General features: G+C 40.5%; 1 protein-coding gene across 1 annotated transcript; it reads right to left on the bottom strand.

The window, feature by feature from the left end:
- Positions 1-7,845: 7,845 nt before the first annotated feature.
- On the bottom strand, positions 7,846-8,793 carry LOC125151757 (putative olfactory receptor 3A4). The gene has a single exon (XM_047833176.1). It carries the CDS (start codon positions 8,791-8,793, stop codon positions 7,846-7,848), a length of 948 nt encoding a protein of 315 aa, XP_047689132.1.
- Positions 8,794-18,724: the final 9,931 nt, after the last annotated feature.

Consider the following 18,724-nt stretch of genomic DNA (forward strand, 5'->3'; position numbering starts at 1 on the left):
GAAAGACTGTACTATAAAAAAAAGATGTAGAAACTATTAAATATATTCATAAATTTTCCATTCTAAAACGTTCTGGTGTAATAATTCACAATTTGTTACTAGTTAACTTTCACAGGAGACTAAGATTTCTAAGAATTAAAACTCTGATAAATATGATTAAGATTGCTGGAAAATGATTTTTTAAAAAAGCAATTTATGTATATAGAAAAGTAGGAGATATGTAAGAAAGGTGTAAAGAATGAAAATACATTTTGTTGATGGAAAGAAGATAATTTTGTCCTGAAATGAGACTGGTTATTTAGAGAGAGAAAATTTAGGACAGAATCTAAGTTAAAAAAAAAAAAAGTTGTAAAACGTTTGTGAAGGGGAATCTTTGAAAAAGAATTTTATATGTGGTCAGGACTAACACTAGAATAAATGAATTTTTAAAATATTATGATATAAAATTAAGATTTGGCTTTTCTCTCTGTTAAGAAAAAAAGACTAAGATTTCTTGGATTACTGGTCTACTCTTGATAAGAAATTATAAACAAGGTTCCCCCCACCCCGCCCATTTGCTCAGAAAAATAAGGTTTCTTGATTTGTTTTTGTAAGGTCTTTGATTACTCGAAAAAACTAAATCCTTCAATATTAAAGTGGCAAATTTTGGTCACAAGTATTCTAACGTTCCGTAAAATCTCTTATGGCCCTTTTGGTCAAATAGTAATCAAATATTAGGTTTTATAATAATCTAACATCTTATATAGGCACATGCTTTTAAATTTTTCTAAGTTTTTTTTTTAAGCAAATTTCCCAGAAATTCAAATACTACATGAAGTCTTTTTGACTAAATAGGCTTGTTTATTTGGTATGTTAAGTCACGTGGGAAGCATTGTCAAACAACTGATTGTAACTTCTCTTAGGTTATCTTTGTGGGTAAATGTTAGTTATAACTGTTCCAAAGCCATATAAAATTCCTAAGGTTTGAATATTTCCTGGTATAATGTCATCACTTAAAATTCTAATTATTAAAACATTATGTGTCACAAAAATAACCAAATTTCCTTGTCAACTGCATTGTAATGAGCTCTCATCAGAGTCTCATCAAACCATGCCCATTTTTGAGTCTTTTGTCATTTACAGTTATTGTTCTGATGCTCTTACAAAATATGTTTCAACTTCAAAGAGATTCGTGAAAAGGAATTTTGACAAATACAGGTTTCTGATATCTTTAAGATCATAAAACTAAACTGAGTAAGGATTTCCAAAACTAATGGGAAAACTACATTCAACCAAAACAAAAATTAATAACATGGGACTAAGTGAATTAAGGAAAATGATTACAGTTTTGTTTTATGACTCTTGTTTGAAAATATTGCTGGTTCTCTAATGCTTGCTCTTCAGATTCAAGGAAACTTTTTCTCTTAGGTTATCTATGATTTACAAAAATTTGATAGAGATTCCTTTATGAACAAATTGAAGCATTTATCTTTTCTCCCTGCCTGAACCCTCCAGAATTCAAAACTCTCAATGAGTATTCTTTCCTTCATGGTGATTATAATTATTTACATAAATTCAATAAAAATCTGTTCTCCTTTAACAGAACACCATTGGAAACATTGGTTATATTACCAAGGCTTTGGAACATCATATTTGTAAGAGACATGTATGGACTCAGATAAGACCAGATGGCTTTAAGGAATTAAGGTTGACTTTATAGCCAGTAGAGTCCCTTAGAAATGTCAGCCTGATACCTTGCTTATGGAGTTCCCAGCTGCCTTACCAGCCCTGCAGACCAAAGCCAGACAACTTGAGGTAAACTTCAGAAAGATTGCCACAATAGATCATATACAATCACTGTGCCTGTTACTCTATGGGCCACTCAAAAGGATCACCAGAGACATTTGCACTATAAAATCCATCAGATTGCCACTGCCTGCTCTCCCTACATCTGGGCATGCTTCAAGTCTGACATCTAAAAATCTTCTCATACTGGCATCACTAGGGACTCCGACGCCACGTTTATAATCTGCTCCAACCATTAACTTATATTTTTCTTTTATTTCCAAAAAAAAAAAACAACCCTGTTATTAATGACCTGATTGCTTGCTAACTAAGACAGAGTCTATATGGTGGCTAACACCACTTGCTAACACCACATATATTGACTCCTTATGGGAAATAAAAACCCATAGAGATAAAATCAAGCAGCAAGCCACTTGGCTATTAGAAGCTCTTGACCACCACCACCACCCCCTTTCCAAGGTGGCTGGGACTGGTTTACTGATCTATTCTATTGGATACCCATTGATACAGCCTTTAGAGGGGATGATGGGATTAACTATATTGTTATTTTTCCTTAAAATGTGTTTGGGGATAAAATGAACGATGTCATGTAGTACCAAACTATGTAGGAAAATATCCAAGTTCTCAGTTGAGGAACTCTCTCTGATAGTTCCCCTCCATTGGCACAAGGGGCCACTGGGTCCCTCCAGTACCACGTCAAATCCTTCCATTCCAAGGCCCCTGCTACGCCTTAATTCAGCTTGAAGCAGTTACAGAAGGGGGACTGCCACCCATGTTCCAAAGAAATGGAATGAAGGATTGACTACAGGAAATTATAACAGGAAGAAAACGTAGCATATTTGACTGTATGTTGCTTCTATTTCCCTTGCTGCTGTGGCCTTTAAAACTTCTGCTTAGCCCAGCACATAGGTATAGTACAGCAAAGATTTTCAGAAACTGCTCTTTATGCAAAACCTGCCTCACCTGAAGAAACAAAGAAGTAGCCAAATTGGTCATCATTCCAATTCTTCAAGATTAAGGGATGATCATAACTCAGGGGAATTGAAACCGTGCCCCATAGGGTTAAGGATGTTAAAACTAACAAAAAGTTTAAAACTTGTTTTTCAGATAACAATTTCCTCCAGTCAACTGTTGTGTTTTTCAGATCTCAGGAAAAGACTCACTAGCTGTCTCTGCAGAAGCCTGGACTCAAGGTCAATTGATGTGATTACAGCCTATGAACAAGCAAGGCTTGGCACAGGTGCGTGCCTTACCAGAGACAACAAGCCTAAGACCCCATCCAGCTTATACCAGTTCTTAGAGCATGCCCATGACCCCTTCTCCTTATCCTAAGAAAACTTCCTGATGCCAGGGACTGAATTTTGTCTCCTTCTGATGTTAAGTCTCCACCCCAAGGAAACATGGGGATATATGTTAGGTTTGTTCAATGTGCATGCTCCATCTTTCCTCATAAATAATCATAAATTTCCCTACCCTTTTACTTGCCAAGATGTACGTAAAGGATTCTTTGGACTTTTTCTTCTGTCTCAGTCTGTTCAAATATCACATTGGTTTCTTCAAAATGTACTTATTGGAATTATTTTACTGTCCATATATCATTGTTATAAATGTTATATCAAATGTAAAACTAGACAGTCTCAGCCAAGCACATGTACTTTGCTCATCAGTTGGACTTAATAAAGAACATATACCACTTTTAAGCTTCCCACCATTTATGTTACAATAAATTCCCCCCAACAAGGAACTCTGTGTGTGTGTGTGTGTGTGTGTGTGTGTTCACGCCTAGCAAATGAGGGACTTGATGGGCCAACGGCAGACAAGCCAGTCACCCTGGCATCAAGGGACATAACATAAGGTCGATCATCACTGCTTTCTGAGGACAGATTATTGATTAAAAGGGAGGAATGATAAAAGACATTTTCAACTTTTAACGTTTTTGGGTGCTGCTCCTGGGCTCCCAGGGAAGCTATACTTTTACCAAGGTCACAATGCCTTCACCAAACTTCAAAGCATGGCAATCTTTCTGCCCTGAGCACACATTGTCCATCTACTTCATTAGCAAATAACCTAAAATAAATATTACAAACTAAAGATAAGAGTAAAAATCTCCCCAAATTCCATTCCCATATTGCTGAAGCCTGCAACCTTGCACATACTAAAAGCATAAAATAAAGTTAGTAGTTTTCTGAAATGTCCTTCATAATAATTATTGTAACTCTTGCTATAACAAAACCATATATAACCCTGGATTAAACATTCCTTTTCCAAAGCACTTTCTTCTCCATGAAGATTGTATATCCCAGGCAGCTGTCTTCACTTGGGCTTGAATAAAACTCTATTCCTTTTTTTTTTTTTTTTTTTTTTTTAGAAATTGTACAAGGTTTGTTCATTTTGTGTTGACAAGTGTCAGGTTAGGTTCTGGTGAACAGAAGACATTGCACTGCAGGGTACTCCAGGACCTCTTCTTCATAAAGTCACTAACTTTCAAGAGCAGAAGATATATCTGACTTTCTTACACAGAAACAGACACAGAGAAGCAGACAAAATGAGGATACAGAGAAATTTATTCCAAACGAAAGAACAGGACAAGGCCATGGCCAGAGATCTAAGTGAAGCAGATACAAGTAATATGCTTGATAGAGAATTTAAAACAATGATTATAAGGATACTCTCTGGACTTGCGAAAAGAATGGAAAACATGAGTTAGACCCTTAACACAGAAAAAGGAATAACATAGCAGAGATAAAGGGCTCGATAAATGAAATGAGAAACACACTTGATGGAATGAACAGCAGTATGAAACAGAGGGGTGAATTAATGAGCTAAAAGAGGAATGGAAGGTAACCAAGCTAAAAAAGAGAGAGACAAGGGAATTACATAAAACTAGAATGGATGTAGAGAACTCAGTTATCCCATCAAACCCCAGAAGAAGAGAGAGAAAGGGGGACAGAAAATTTATTTGAAGAAAAAATAGCTGAAAACTTCCCTAATATGTGGAAGGAAATAGATATCCAGATCTAGGTGGCACAGGGAACTCCCATCAAAATCAGCAAAAGCCGACCTCCACCAAGACATATTGTAATCAAATTTGCAAAATAGAGTCATAAAGAAAAAAATCGTATAAGCAGCAAGACAAAAGAAATCATTAACTTAGAAGGGAAAATTCATAAGTCTACTGGGATATTTTTCAAGAGAAACTCTGCAAGACAGAAAGGAGTGGCATAATATATTCAAAGTGCTGAATGGGAGAGTAGTTGGAGTTTCTTCCAGACATACGTCTGCCCTTATTTTGTGGACTTTCCTCACAGCATGGCCCTAAATGCCAGCTTCACTCCCACCTCAAATGAAGAAACTGCCTCCTGCCCCCAAGTCAAAGGAGACATTGACCTCTCCAATGGGAGATAAAGAGCAGCAAGAAGCAACAGAACATATTGATGAAGTACAAAATGACGTAGACTTAATGAAGAAGTCAGTGAGGAGATTTTGAAAGTAGAACAGATTTTTATTTTGATGAAAACCCTTACTTTGAAAATAAAGTTCTCTCCAAAGAATTTCATCTGAGTGAGAATTGTGATCCATCTTCAAAGTCCATTAAAATCAAATGGAAATCTGGAAAGGATTTGATGAAACATTCAAGTCAAATGCAGAACAAAGCCTTCGGGAAGAGACGGCGTGAGGAAGCAGAAAGCTTCTTCACCTGTTTGCTAACCATTCTGACTCAGATGAGTTAGGAGAGGTCATCGAAGATGATATTTGGCCAAATCCATTGTAGTACTACTTGGTTCCTGATATGGATGATAGAGGAGGGAGAGGAGGAGGAGAAGGAGGAAGATGAAGGAAAAGAGGACTAACTGATGGATCCCAAACTTCCATTTTTAATTTTCTCCGGTCCCTTGGAGCAAGTTGTAATCTTTTTTTTTTTCCCCTTTCCTTGTGCTCAGTTGCCCTGTTTTTAAAAGTCTCTATTCTCTGCCTTTATACCACGGTTCTCAACTTACTTTGGGGGAAAATACCATGAACAAAATAGAGTAGGGAAAGAAACTCTACTCCTTTCTGTTCCAAATTATTTTTATCCCTTCCTGTCTCAACAAAACCTTTGTGGAATCAACCCCACCATGTTCTGTGGGAAAAAAGAAAAAGCTGCTCCCTTAGCTATGCCGGAAACTGGAGGGTGTTACCCTGCTGTGTAGTAATGCATGGAATTTAGCTTTTTCCCTCCTTTCTCTCACTATTGAGCTCAGAGATAACACTGTGTCTGTACGTGAATATGGACAATTAGCATTGACCAAGATATATCTGTCTACTTTCTCTTGTTTAAAAAAGGGGGGGGACTTTAAAAAAATGGGGCTACCGAAGATCAGCAAGGAGTGGGTTTGAAATGTTTGGGTGGGTTAAGAGGGCATTTCGACAACATGGCTTTGGCATGTTTAATCAGGATGTTTAATGGACATCCTAGCAGTTTAAGATGACACCTTTAAAATAAAATACCCTCCTAATGATGACTTGAACACTGCCGCTCGATAGGAGAATCAGAAGAACCTATGGGATCTTATTGGGAATTGCATTGTCCATTGTAATTTTGTTCCTGTTTATTTTTAAATTTTCCTTTTGTTTCACCGGAAAGGAAAGATGATGCTTGGTTTTAAACTTTAAAAGTGTACAAGTTGTTTTGTTACAATAAAACTAAATGTGTACACACATGTGCCTGTGTGTGCATGCACGCACACACACACACACACACACACACATGCAGACGCGCACCACATTGATTAATGGGGAAAATCTGAAGCCAAGAATATTCTATCCAATAAGACTATCATTCAGAATAGAAGGAGAGATAGAGTTTCCCAGAAAAACAAAAATTAAAGGAGCTTATGATGACTAAACCAGCCTTGAAAGAAATATCAAAGGGAACTCTTTGAGTGGAAGTATAAAAGTAGGAAACACAAAAGCAGTGAAAATGAACGTTTCTGTTAAAAAATCAGTCAAGGAAGTAATAAAAAAGGGATATAAAATGTAGTAACACATGTTTAAACATGGGGAGGAGAGGAGAAAAGAATGGGTTCAAGCTTAAATGGCCACCACCTTAATATAGACTGCTATATGCAGATGAGGTTATATACAAACCCAAAGCTAATCACATATTAAAAACCACTAACAAACATGCAAATAATAAAGAGAAAGAAAACCAAATATATCGCTAAAGAAAATAGGCAAAACATGCAATAAAGACAAGAAAGGATCAGAGAAAATCTTCAGAAACAACCACAAGACAAGTAATAACATGGCAGTAAGTACATATCAATAATTACTTTGAATGTAAAGGGACTAAATGCTCCAGTTGAAAGATACAGAGCTTCAGAATGGATAAAAAACAAACAAGACCCATGGGTATGTTGCCTGCAAAAGACTCATTTTAGGCCTAAAGACACCTCAGGCTTGGTTTTAACACTTGTTTCCTTTTTGTTGATTTATTTGTTGCAATTGGCCTCCAGCAATCCCTTTAACCTCTACCAGCTGCTCTGGAACAAAGTGTAAATTTGTCAAAGGCACAAAAATCTCTTAATTCGTATTTCTGTTTTGTTTAAATAATGTTTTCCCTCTAATATTGATTTTCCTTTTCTTTTTCATTCTTTTTGTTGCCCAGTTCCCACCCCCCTCCCCACACCTTATAGATACCCTTCCTCGTCGAAATGAGATGCAGTACTTACAGATGTAGCCTGCCTGGGTTCAAATCCCAGCTCTGGTGTTGATTAGCTGTGTGACTTTGGGCAAGTTACTCAACCTCTCTAAGGTTCAATTTCCTAATCGGCAACTGTAAATCTACATCTACCTCATAAGGTTATTATGAGGATTAAATGAGTTAGTAGATGTCAGTCACTGAGAAGACGGCCTGTCATGTACCATAAAATAAGTGATAGCCATTATCATTTTTATTGTATTTTCCTTCCTAAGCCAGTCTCCAACCCCACTTCATCATACTCACTTCCCATCTGCACTAATCACAATACCTTTTGGAAGCAGTAAGCGTGACATTCATAAAGGCCAGAGGAAGGGATCTCACTCTGGAGGCCGTCTCCCTGTGAACACCCGCTGCAGGGCGCCCTGCACATCAGGGTTCCGGAGACTGTAGATGAGTGGGTTCAGCATGGGGCTGATGACAGTGTTGAGGATGCCAATCCCTTTGTCTTTGTCCGAAGCCTCCACTGAGCCCAGCCTCATGTAGCTGAAGACACCTGTCCCGTAGAATACGCTGACAACCGTGAGGTGGGAGCCACACGTGGAGAAGGCTTTCTTCCTGCCCTCAGCAGAGCGGATTCGCAGGACTGCGGCTGCCACGTGTGCATAGGACACAGTGATGAGGACCAGTGGGGCCACACCCATGAAGGCTGCTGCTACAAAGAGCAGCAGCTCATTGAGCTGGGTGCTGGAGCAGGAGAGCTGGAAGAGCTGTGGGAGGTCACAGTAGAAGTGATTGATCACACGGGGGCCACAGAAGTCAAGAGTAGATAAGGCAACAGTTTGGGTCAGTGCGTTGGTGAAGGAAAAGGCACACGACACGCCCACTAGCGCTTGCTGAATTCCCCAGCTCATGCGGGTGCTGTAGGTGAGGGGCTGGCAGATGGCCAGATAGCGGTCATAGGCCATGACTGTCAGCAGGAAGCAGTCCGCCCCTGCCAGGAGGTGGAAACAGAAGAGCTGTGAGAGGCAGGCCCCGTAGGGAATGCTTCTGTTATTGGACATGAAGCGTCTCAGCATGGCAGGGACAGTGACACTGATGCACCCGACATCCATGAGGGACAAGTTCCCCAGGAAGAAGTACATGGGGGTGTGGAGTTTGGGTTCGGCGAGGATGGCAGCCAGGATGCTGAGGTTGCCCCCAAGAGTAGCTACGTAAGCGAGAAGGAAGACGGTGAAGAGGATGGGCTGCAGAGCTGGGGTCTCTGACAGACCCAGCAGGACAAACTCAGTGACAACAGAGTCATTTCCTGAGGCTCCCAGATCCATGGCTTTCTTCCACCAGCAGCAGAACTGAGCAAAAACTAGGAGGTGCCAATGGTGGTGAAAGGAGAATGAGATCCTGATAGAAACCATGAAGTGTAGCAATGTCCCAGAGAGGGCCAGGATGCAAGGACACATAAAATTTAACAGAGTTAAAGATTGTGACACAATAGGAAAAGACTTGATAAACCTGACACTTAGTGGGTAAGAACAGTAGCATTGGAGAGACTCAAACAGAACTAAATGAATGGACATAAAATGGGGAACAAATGTAATATTTGAAAATTAAAGGGAAAGATGTTTTTCCTGAGACCAAAGTTCCAAGAAGAAAACGCCAAGCCTGCAGATGGTGGCATGGCCATAATTTAGGTACACAAGATCCCAGGGGATGAAATGGAGGCTTCAGGGAAAGGGAATGGGAAGGCATGCTCCCGCAACCTGTGTCCACAATCTCCACTACACATCGCGTAGCATGTCAGTAGTGAGATGCTTGCTGTTGCCCAGACTATTAAGACATTAACTTGTGAAGCTGAGCGCTGGTCTGGACTTTTCAGAAAAAGTGAAATGAAATGAAATTTAATGAAATGAAATGAAATGAGATGAGATGAGATGAGATGAGATGAGATGAGATGAGATGAAATGAAAGGGAATGAAATGAAATGAAAACAGCTACATGAAATGAGAAGATACCATTGAGGACATCTCCCGCTCCACTGCTGGTGAATACAAGCCTTGTAGATTTTCTAAACAGCAAGATTCTATTGCATTTCTCCATATAGAACTTGGGAAATTTGGGCTCCAGAGTACTGACCTTTTGTTGATTAAGAAAACTGTAAAAAAAGTTTTTGAGTAGGGTGAGAATTGGCAAGCTTAAGTTCCCAGGTGGGATCAGTGGATACCCAGTTGAACTCTCTCACGGAGCTAAACAAGTATATACCCAGCCCCTGAACTCCCTTCTGCTTCCAATTGCACCATCACTTAGCTTCTAGCTCCTCGGTCTCCTGGCTCTAGTTACACATCATCCAACACACATACTATCATGGACCCAATGACCAGATAAGGACAAAGTCTGTGATGGTGCCATGACTGGCCCCATATGATCAGTTGGATAATACTTGCCTTTCCCCAAAGTGGTCACACTAATAAAATGCACCGTGATCTGTCTCAACTTCTGGTTGAAGGATGGATGTTTAAGTCGCCTTGAACAGGAAAAGCCTGGAGTTGGAGCTCCCCAAGTGGCAAAAGGCATGCGCAGAGGAATACATTTCCTGATGATTCATTTTGAAAATAATGTCAAGACCACAATGGGTCAAACACCGACTGATGGTCCAGCCTCTTCTACATGGATGCGTTGTTTAGACTATCACCTCCAAGTCAATCTCTCCAGATCTGAAATGGTCTTCTTTCTCAATCTGCTCTTGACTTAAATATTTTGGTAACAGCCTTGCCAACCTCCCAGTAGCAGGGCTGGCAAACTTAGTCATCACTGCCTTCTCTCTAACCCCTCATATTCAAGCACCCAAGTCCCACTTGATATTTTGGGGGAAGAGAGGAGCCATTCCAGAGCCCATTCCCTTGGTATGTAAACCAAGTTGAGAGTCCAGTGAGGGGTCTTGGGATGGCATTCACCCAGACAAGAAGATGGGCACTTCTTAAGCAAAGAGGAGGGACAGTCACGCTTGCCCAGAGACCCTCATGGAGGCAATAGCTTATAAAGGACAGAGAGATAGAGACAGACAGCTAATATGACATCATTTCACATTGGGATTTTTCTCCACTCCACTGTTACCCCTTGAGGCTTCAGAAATTAGCACCTTCCAGGGGGAGACAGAACCAGGTAAACACTTGTGTTTGTCATAGACATAATGATCTCTAGAACCTTTCAAATGTTTTGGACTTCCTCAACATGTTTCCAAGTATGACCTTCATGGATATGGAAAAATTCATTCATTTATTTAACAAAAATGTTTTTCACCACCTACTATTATTGATCTTACAAATAAAAATCAGTTATTTTACCAGAAAATATGGGTTTGTTCAGGAATATCAGAGGACTGCAGTTTGGAACAAGCAAGCTATGGCAAAAACCATAGGTGAGTCCCACAAACAAAAGAAAGGAATGTTATTTTGTGAAGAAATAGAAAGTTGAGAGGAGTTCTTGTCCCTTCGAGAAAAGCAAGAGTTGAGAGTGATGATGGTTTCTCATTGGCTGAGTTGTTGGGGTAGTCTATTACTTGTCAGAGGTGAAATGTACATCTTTTTGTATTGGGGCCTGAAATTGAGGATTCTTTTCCCCTGAGCATTCTTCTGTTGGGGTCTGCATTGACAGTTCTTCCTAGAACTGAGGTGGAGTGGCATAGAGTGAGAGCTCCCCCCTTCTGGCTTCCACACTCCATTTTAATGATGTTTCCCTTTATTAATTTTCACACTGTGTACCTGCACTGCTATCAGCATTGCATGGAGTTAAAATGAATTTCAGAAAGTCTTAAAGTACAGTAAAGGTCACACAGTTTCAGAGGTGACCTTGGGACTTTGGGTTTCTGGTTTAGTTCAGCCCATTGTCTTTGGTGGGGAAGAGCAGTGTCTTGTAACTACACAGCTTTGGCCTGCAGCCTGGGGCTGAGAGGAGGGTGGAGCCTGGGCAGGATCTGCTCCTATCTCAGTCCTGGAGCAGCATCCCTGGACTTCCCTCATCTCACAAGGTCATGTCACATCTCCCAACACAGCTCACATTAACCATCCTCAAACTTGGCATCTCTTCTAGCCTCAAACGAACGCCTTGCCATTTTTCTGCTTCCACTTGCAATCAAGACCCAGTAGCATCCTGATCCTAAATATTGTCCAACCTTCAAGGCCCCCAACATCATAAAGGAAGAGAAAGGTTTGGAGTATGTTTTAGACCAAGACTGCCCTACTTTTGCTAACTCCTGAAAGTGGCTTTAGGCATCAGACTCAACTTGTAACAATTCTTTGTTAAGTCAGAAAGCTTTCCCATTGGCTTTCATTAGGATGTTTGGGAGAAACTCTTTGCAGGATCAATTGAGGAGCTTCATGGTAGCTCTGGAGGAGCTGGAAGGGAATTAGGATAAGTTGGGATTTCTGTCAACAGCTGTCCGTAGAAGGGAACCACAGGTTACAGAAACCACTATTGCACATTCTGCTCCTGACATGACAAAGGTTATTTTCTCTCCCTGGAAAGTCTTTTCTCACACCTTATTAACACAAGACACTCCATCCTTGAAGACTTGACACAGGTCTTCTCTCTCCAGGAAACCATCCACCAGCCCTTAGGGTTGGGTGCCCTTCCTCTATCCCCCCCATGGCAGTCTAAAGGTATGACAAGCCGATGATCCTCAATTCTTACGTCCATCCCAGATGCTATGCTGTTGATCCTAATATCTAACTGTGCACTGGATATATCTACATGAACATTCCACAGGAACTTCCAACTCCACACATACAAAACCAAATGCACCATGTTTGCCCCTATTATACAAAAGGAACACATGAAAAGACACACACACACACACACACACACACACACTCACACACACCTAGAACCCTAAACACACATGGCTTTTGTGGAAAGCTCACAGGCAAAGAAATAGCAGGGCACAATGATCTCCTGAACTCTCCCTATTGCCCATGGAGGGTGGTAAAGGGTGATCCTCATGAGACTGGATTGACTAGGGCAAGCTTTTCGGTAGAGAGGGACTCCACCCCCTACAGACACTCGATATATTTATGGGAATTGGAAGAAAGAGGGAAGCATCCAGGCAGCTGCCCAACAGCCAGTGCCTCCTGGATGGGGAAGTAAGTTTCTTAAATGGGGATGCCTCCAGTGGAGCTGAGCCTCGGTTATCACCCTGTTTTTCCACTGAACCGCTGAGCTGACTTCTTGCTAACCTACTGAAAGGGGGGAGATATTGCCAGACAATATGATAGACAAGAGGTGACCAAGATATATGGTCCCTGCTCACGTGAAAAAGGCAAGCCTTAACCAATAGTTATCTCTTATTCACTACGCATATACATTCACACACCCACATGCTCCGCCACATGCCCACGTTATCATTTTTTGTTTTACCAAAGTGGACATGACACTGAATGAATTTTTTCAGCTTTTAAAAAATTATCTTTATATGTTGAGCTTCATTTATTGTATTACTCTTCAAATTTTTTAAAAGTTTATTTATTTATTTTGAGAAAGAGAGAGAGAAAATACAAGAGCCAGGGAGGGGCAGAGAGAGAGGGAGAGAGAGAGAATCCCAAGCAGGCTCCGTGCTGCCAGCACAGAGCCCGAGGTGGGGCTCAAACTCATGAATGGTGAGATCATGACCTGAGTCTAAATCAAAAGTTGGAGGCTCAATCCACTGAGCCACCCAGGCGCTCCCCTCTTCAAATTTTTTCAGTGACTTTCTAATATTCTATTATTTGCATTTGCCAAAATTTACCTTATCACTGGATATTTCCTTCCAATTTTTCACTATTATAAACAATAATGGAACCAAGTCTCTTCATCTCTGATATTTGTCCTCTGTTCTAAATAGTTTCTACCCCTAATTTGGGCAAAGAACTTGTCTTTTCCATTGATATTCTACATTCTCAAGACTAGATTCCTTCTTACCTTATGACAAAAGCATAAATTACTTCACGACTTTCTTTTATACAAGAGACAGGGAAACATGCATTCTTCACACCCCCCACCTGTATTGTTCATATTTATTGCTCATATCTTTGTTTTGAGACTTTTCACTGGCTTCAGGGCTTGTTGACTTATTTGTTAACATAGGTTTTTCAATTCAGTTAACTATGGAGGAAGAGGAAAAAAGATTAATTATGTAAACATGTGGCAATTATTCAAAGCCTTCATGTAATAATGATCACCTAGTGGGAAGGAAGGAAATTTGCTTGAGTTTTTAGACCATTTAATTAATATTGGGACTTAGGAGGATGCTGCAGCCGCTGGTGATGATGGCTGCCATCATTTTTACTAAAGATGACAGGGAAGCAGAATTTTACTCAACAGGATAACCTTGCTACACTACCCAGACTTCATTTGCAATGGGGCTGAAAAAGTCTACAAAATCTCTCTCCAATTTTTTAAATTTGATTAATAATACTTTGCCCATTAGTTTTCTTTTTAATGTGTTTCATAAATAAAACAACAACATAACTATATTGCATATGCAGTGATGCTCTCAGCTTGAGGATGAAAGTTATTTCACCTCAGAATTAAGGTGACGATGGGTCGTCTGCGTAGCTCAGTCCGGTTTAGCATCCGACTTCGGCTCGGGTCATGATCTCATGGTTCATGAGTTCAAGCCCCGTGTTGGACTCTGTGCTGACTGCTCAGAGCCTGGAGCCTGCTTTGGATTCTGTGTCTCCCTCTCTCTGCCCCTTCCCCGCTCACACTCTGCTCTCTCTCTCTCTCTCTCTCAAAAATAAATAAACATTAAAAAAATGTTTTTAATTCAAAATAATAAAGAATTAAGGTGCTGAGAGGCCTGCTGAGTTCAGCTTGCATAGGGGATAGTAGAGCCTCCTGGAAGAGGGCACAGAGAGTTGCTATGCCCAAGGCCAAGGCCAAGGGGTTGGATATTACAAGTAAGCTCATCTTCTGATGCCATTTCTGCCTTGTCCCACCTCCAGACTCACACTGGATCCAAGGTAGAGAGACTTCCAATAGAGGTAATAAAAATAAAGTTTTCCTGATTATTCCTTTATTGGTAGGTATTTAAGTTACTGTATTTACAAGTCCCCGTTGTGCACATGGCTCTCCTACATTTAGAACAGATTCCCAGAAGTGGTTCAAAGGTTAGGAAGACTGGTATATTTGATAGTAAGGCATTTTTCCAAGTCCTCTCTTCAATGATAGACTGTTTTCCCCTAACAGTTTTCAAACATAAAGTTCAGATAGTTATACAGGGAGCACCCATGTATCCATTATCTCAATTTTACCAGTATAATTTATTGCAGTTGCTTTATCACATATTTATCCATCTGTCCTTCCTTCTACCCATCGATCACTCCATCTTGCTCTTTGATGCATTTCACATAAGATTGTAGGCATCAGTACACCTCTCCCTAAGTAACTCAGCATGCATATCATTGACGTGAGCTCAATATTTGTTTTTAGCTCTTTTTTATGCAAAAAAGACACAACAGGTTGTATGATTACAACCTTTATATGACATTCTAACACAGATAACTATGGCGATGAAGACACATTAGTGGTTTCTAGGGGGATGGAAAGGGCAAATAGGACTGACTACAAAGGGACATGAGGGGATTTTTGGAGTGATAGAAATATTCTACATCTTGATGGTGGTGGTATATACAACTGTATATATTGGTCAAAACTCATAGACATCTATAAAGGGTGAACTTTACTGTTTGTAAATTATACCTCAACAAACATGACTTTAAAAAAAGAATAACGCAGTAAAGCAAATATCTTACCTACTATGCAATTTGTGAAAGAAAACATTCCATTGCCTTTGAAAACTCCCGTGTATCTCTCCTTAATCCAACGCTCTCTCTATCTCCTCACTCAGGTAATACTATCCAAAAAAAAATCCCTTTAAAATCTTTTTTTATTACATATATATGATTCTCCAAGCAAAATATTAAGTTTTGCGTCTTTGTATTTGGTCTTTGTATAAATGAGATCATTCAGTAGTTCTTCTTCTTTTGAGTTGTTCATTTTACTCAATATACTGTTCGTGTGGTTCTCCAATAGAGTGAGTGTTTCTTATTTGTTTTTTATGGTGGTATAGCATTGTGTGGCATGACTATACCACCATTCATTTGTTTTCTGTGTGCAGGTGTTTTGTTTCTGTGAACACTCTTGTACACGTCTTCTGGTGCACACATGCAAGAATCTTTGGTGGCTAATTGAGAATGGAATTTGTGCATCTTCAGATTTAAAGGATTTAAAAGGTTTTATTTTCCAAAATGCTTGTACCACTTTAACGTCTTACCAGTGGTGCATAAGGATTTTTGTTGCACTATATTCTCATCAAAACTGGCTGCTTTCTCATTTCTTCACTTAGAACAATGTAGTGAGGATGAAATGATGTCTCCAGAGATGCCTAGGTGGTTCAGTCGGTTAGGCGACTGATTCTTAATTTCCGCTTGGGTCATGATCTCACGGTGGTGGGATCAAGCCCCACATTGGGCTATATGCTGAGCATGGATCCTGCTTAGGATTCCTCTCTCCGTCCGCCCCTCCCCTGCTTGTACATGCACATGCGCGCACACACACACACACACACACACACACACACACTCTCTCTGTCTCTCTGGAAAAAAGAAAAGGAAAAAGAAAAAGAAAAAGAAAAAGGTGTTTCCAGCACGATTGTCATTTGCATTTGCTAGATTACAAATAAAGCTGAGCTTCTTCTCCTGATTTCACTGGCCATTTGTGTCTCCTGTGAAATCCCACTTTTTTGCCCATGATCTATTTTATCCCTTTTATTTTTTGTATTTGTTGCAGAAGTTTTTGATAGGTCTTGGATTCTCCAAAGTAGCTCTATGTGCTGCAAATCTCTTCTAATTTGTAGATGTCTTTTCACTTAAAAATTGTTGTCCTGTGATGAGTAGAGGTTTTAAATTTTAACGTAGGCAAATCTCTCAGTCTTTTTTAAATGATTAATGCCTTTTGGACTTTTTTAAGATCCTCCTAGAGGATCATGAAGATATCTCATAGACTATTTTTAAGGTTTTACATTAAAATTTTTTTAATTTATTTTTTAAATTTATTTTTTTTTAATTTTTTTTTCAACGTTTATTTATTTTTGGGACAGAGAGAGACAGAGTATGAACGGGGGAGGGGCAGAGAGAGAGGGAGACACAGAATCAGAAACAGGCTCCAGGCTCTGAGCCATCAGCCCAGAGCCTGACGCGGGGCTCGAACTCACGGACCGCGAGATCGTGACCTGGCTGAAGTCGGACGCTTAACCGACTGTGCCACCCAGGCACCCCTTAAATTTATTTTTGAGAGAGAGAGAAAGGCAGAGTGTGAGTGACGTAGGGGCAGATAGAGAGGGAGGCAGAGAACCCAAGGTAGGTTCCAGGCTCTGAGCTCTCAGCACAGAGCCTGAAACTGGGCTAGAACTCATGAACCGCAAAATCATGACCTGAGCAGAAATCGGACACTTAACCAACCGAGCCACCCAGGTGCCCCAAGGTTTTTTACATTTTTACTCTTCAGTGTAAGTACCTCATCTACCTGAAGCTGATTTTTGTGTATGGAGTGAAAAAGATATTGTGTCATATTTTTTTCCCTCTATTTACACACTTTACTGAAAGGTCTTTTTCCTACTGCCCTGTAAGGCTGCCCATGTCACATATCACATTTCTACATATTATTTCCAGGCTCTCTAATGCGTCTTTTTGGTTCATTTCTCTAATTTTGCTCAAATATGACATGGTCTTAATTTCTATACCTTTAAAGTATGATATGATGCCTTGTAGGGCAGTCAGGTGCAGTTTCGTGCAAGAAACTCAGTAAGAGAGTCATATGGTGGAAGTAGCAGCTTTTAGCTGGAATAGAGTCCAGGGTTGAGAACAAGGTTTACCAGAATGAGCATGACTCAGATGTGGAGCCCCAGGCTCGTCCACTGCACAACAGATACCAGCCATATTGTAAGATGGACGGCAAGCATCTGAGGGTGGAAATGTGCTCACTGTTTCCCAACTGGCTAATACACTATAGGCGGAGTCATCTACAACAGACCAGGAAAGAGCTGAAAAAGGTTGGCACTCACATCCAAGTACGTCTTGGTGGCAGAGAGTCACAGGAGTGTATGTGGCAGCAGTTGCTTTTTGAAGTGATTTGGAAGAAGAGGGATGGAAAGTTTCATAGAGTTCCAGCTCTTCTAAATTGTAGATGCACAACATCACATGAGTTACTGAACTTCTCTGGGCCTGTTTCCTCCTGCGTGTAGTGGGGCAAATAATGAAACTGCATCAAAGAATTACCAGGAGGATTAAGTAAGATAATGCACTAAAATGCAATAGATATTGGTACTTGTTACCGTATTATTGTTAATACTTGTTGGTCCCCTACCAAGTGCTTTAAGCATGTAATTTTTTTAATTCTTAGACCAACCCTATGTGGTCAGAGAGGTTGTTCTCATTTCACAGATGAGGAAACTGAAACCCAGAGGAGTTCAGCAGCTGGCCCTAAGTCACGCCGTGAATAATTGGAAAGTTAGTCTGACTGTAGCATGCCCATGCTTTTCATATAACACCAGGCTGCCCTGGCAAAGTAGTAGGAGCTGGGGGCTCTATCTCTAAAGAAATGCAAAGTGTTCATTATGGTGGGCAGTTACTGCCTGAACAGGTGGTAGGACACTGAGGGAGGACTAGACAACCTCTCTACATTTTGTTTGTTAATCTCATCATCTGGACCCTTGGCTACTAAGAACCTGGCTTAAAAGCCAGTGTAGGAGACCCTGGGGATCCCCATGGTCCCTCCTAACACTACTCAGTTCTATTACAACTTCTAGAATCATTATGGGACCCAATAATGTAATCCCAGTGTCCCTGAGGGGGAAGGCATTGCATTCCTGAGGACTCATTAGGAAACTGAGTTTGCGAAGTCTTCTCCCTTTTGCCCCTTCCCTTGTGCCTTCTCTTATCCCCAGGCCAATGCAAGCCTGGGAGCTGGCTACTCTCTGATCAGAGCTCTTCTTTGGGTCAAGAATCTGGAAGAGCAAGGCACTCAGGGATGGACTCTGGTTAAGTCCTAGCTCCACCATTAGTTTCATGGTTTGCATTGAAAAGACAGACATTCTAGGGTTTGGAGAGGAAGATGGACGGAAGATGGAGAGGAAGAGTAGGAGGACGCTAGACTCGCTTCATCCCATGAACACAACTAGATAACTATCAAATCATCCAAAATACCCAAGAAATTGACCTGAAGTCTGAA

Source organism: Prionailurus viverrinus, chromosome E1 (assembly GCF_022837055.1).
Source record: "Prionailurus viverrinus isolate Anna chromosome E1, UM_Priviv_1.0, whole genome shotgun sequence".
In the NCBI taxonomy this organism is placed as follows: Eukaryota; Metazoa; Chordata; class Mammalia; order Carnivora; family Felidae; genus Prionailurus; species Prionailurus viverrinus.

Excerpts from the sequence above, each read along its gene's own strand:
- LOC125151757 (XM_047833176.1), bottom strand. The coding sequence starts at position 8,793 with ATGGATCTGGGAGCCTCAGGAAATGACTCTGTTGTCACTGAGTTTGTC.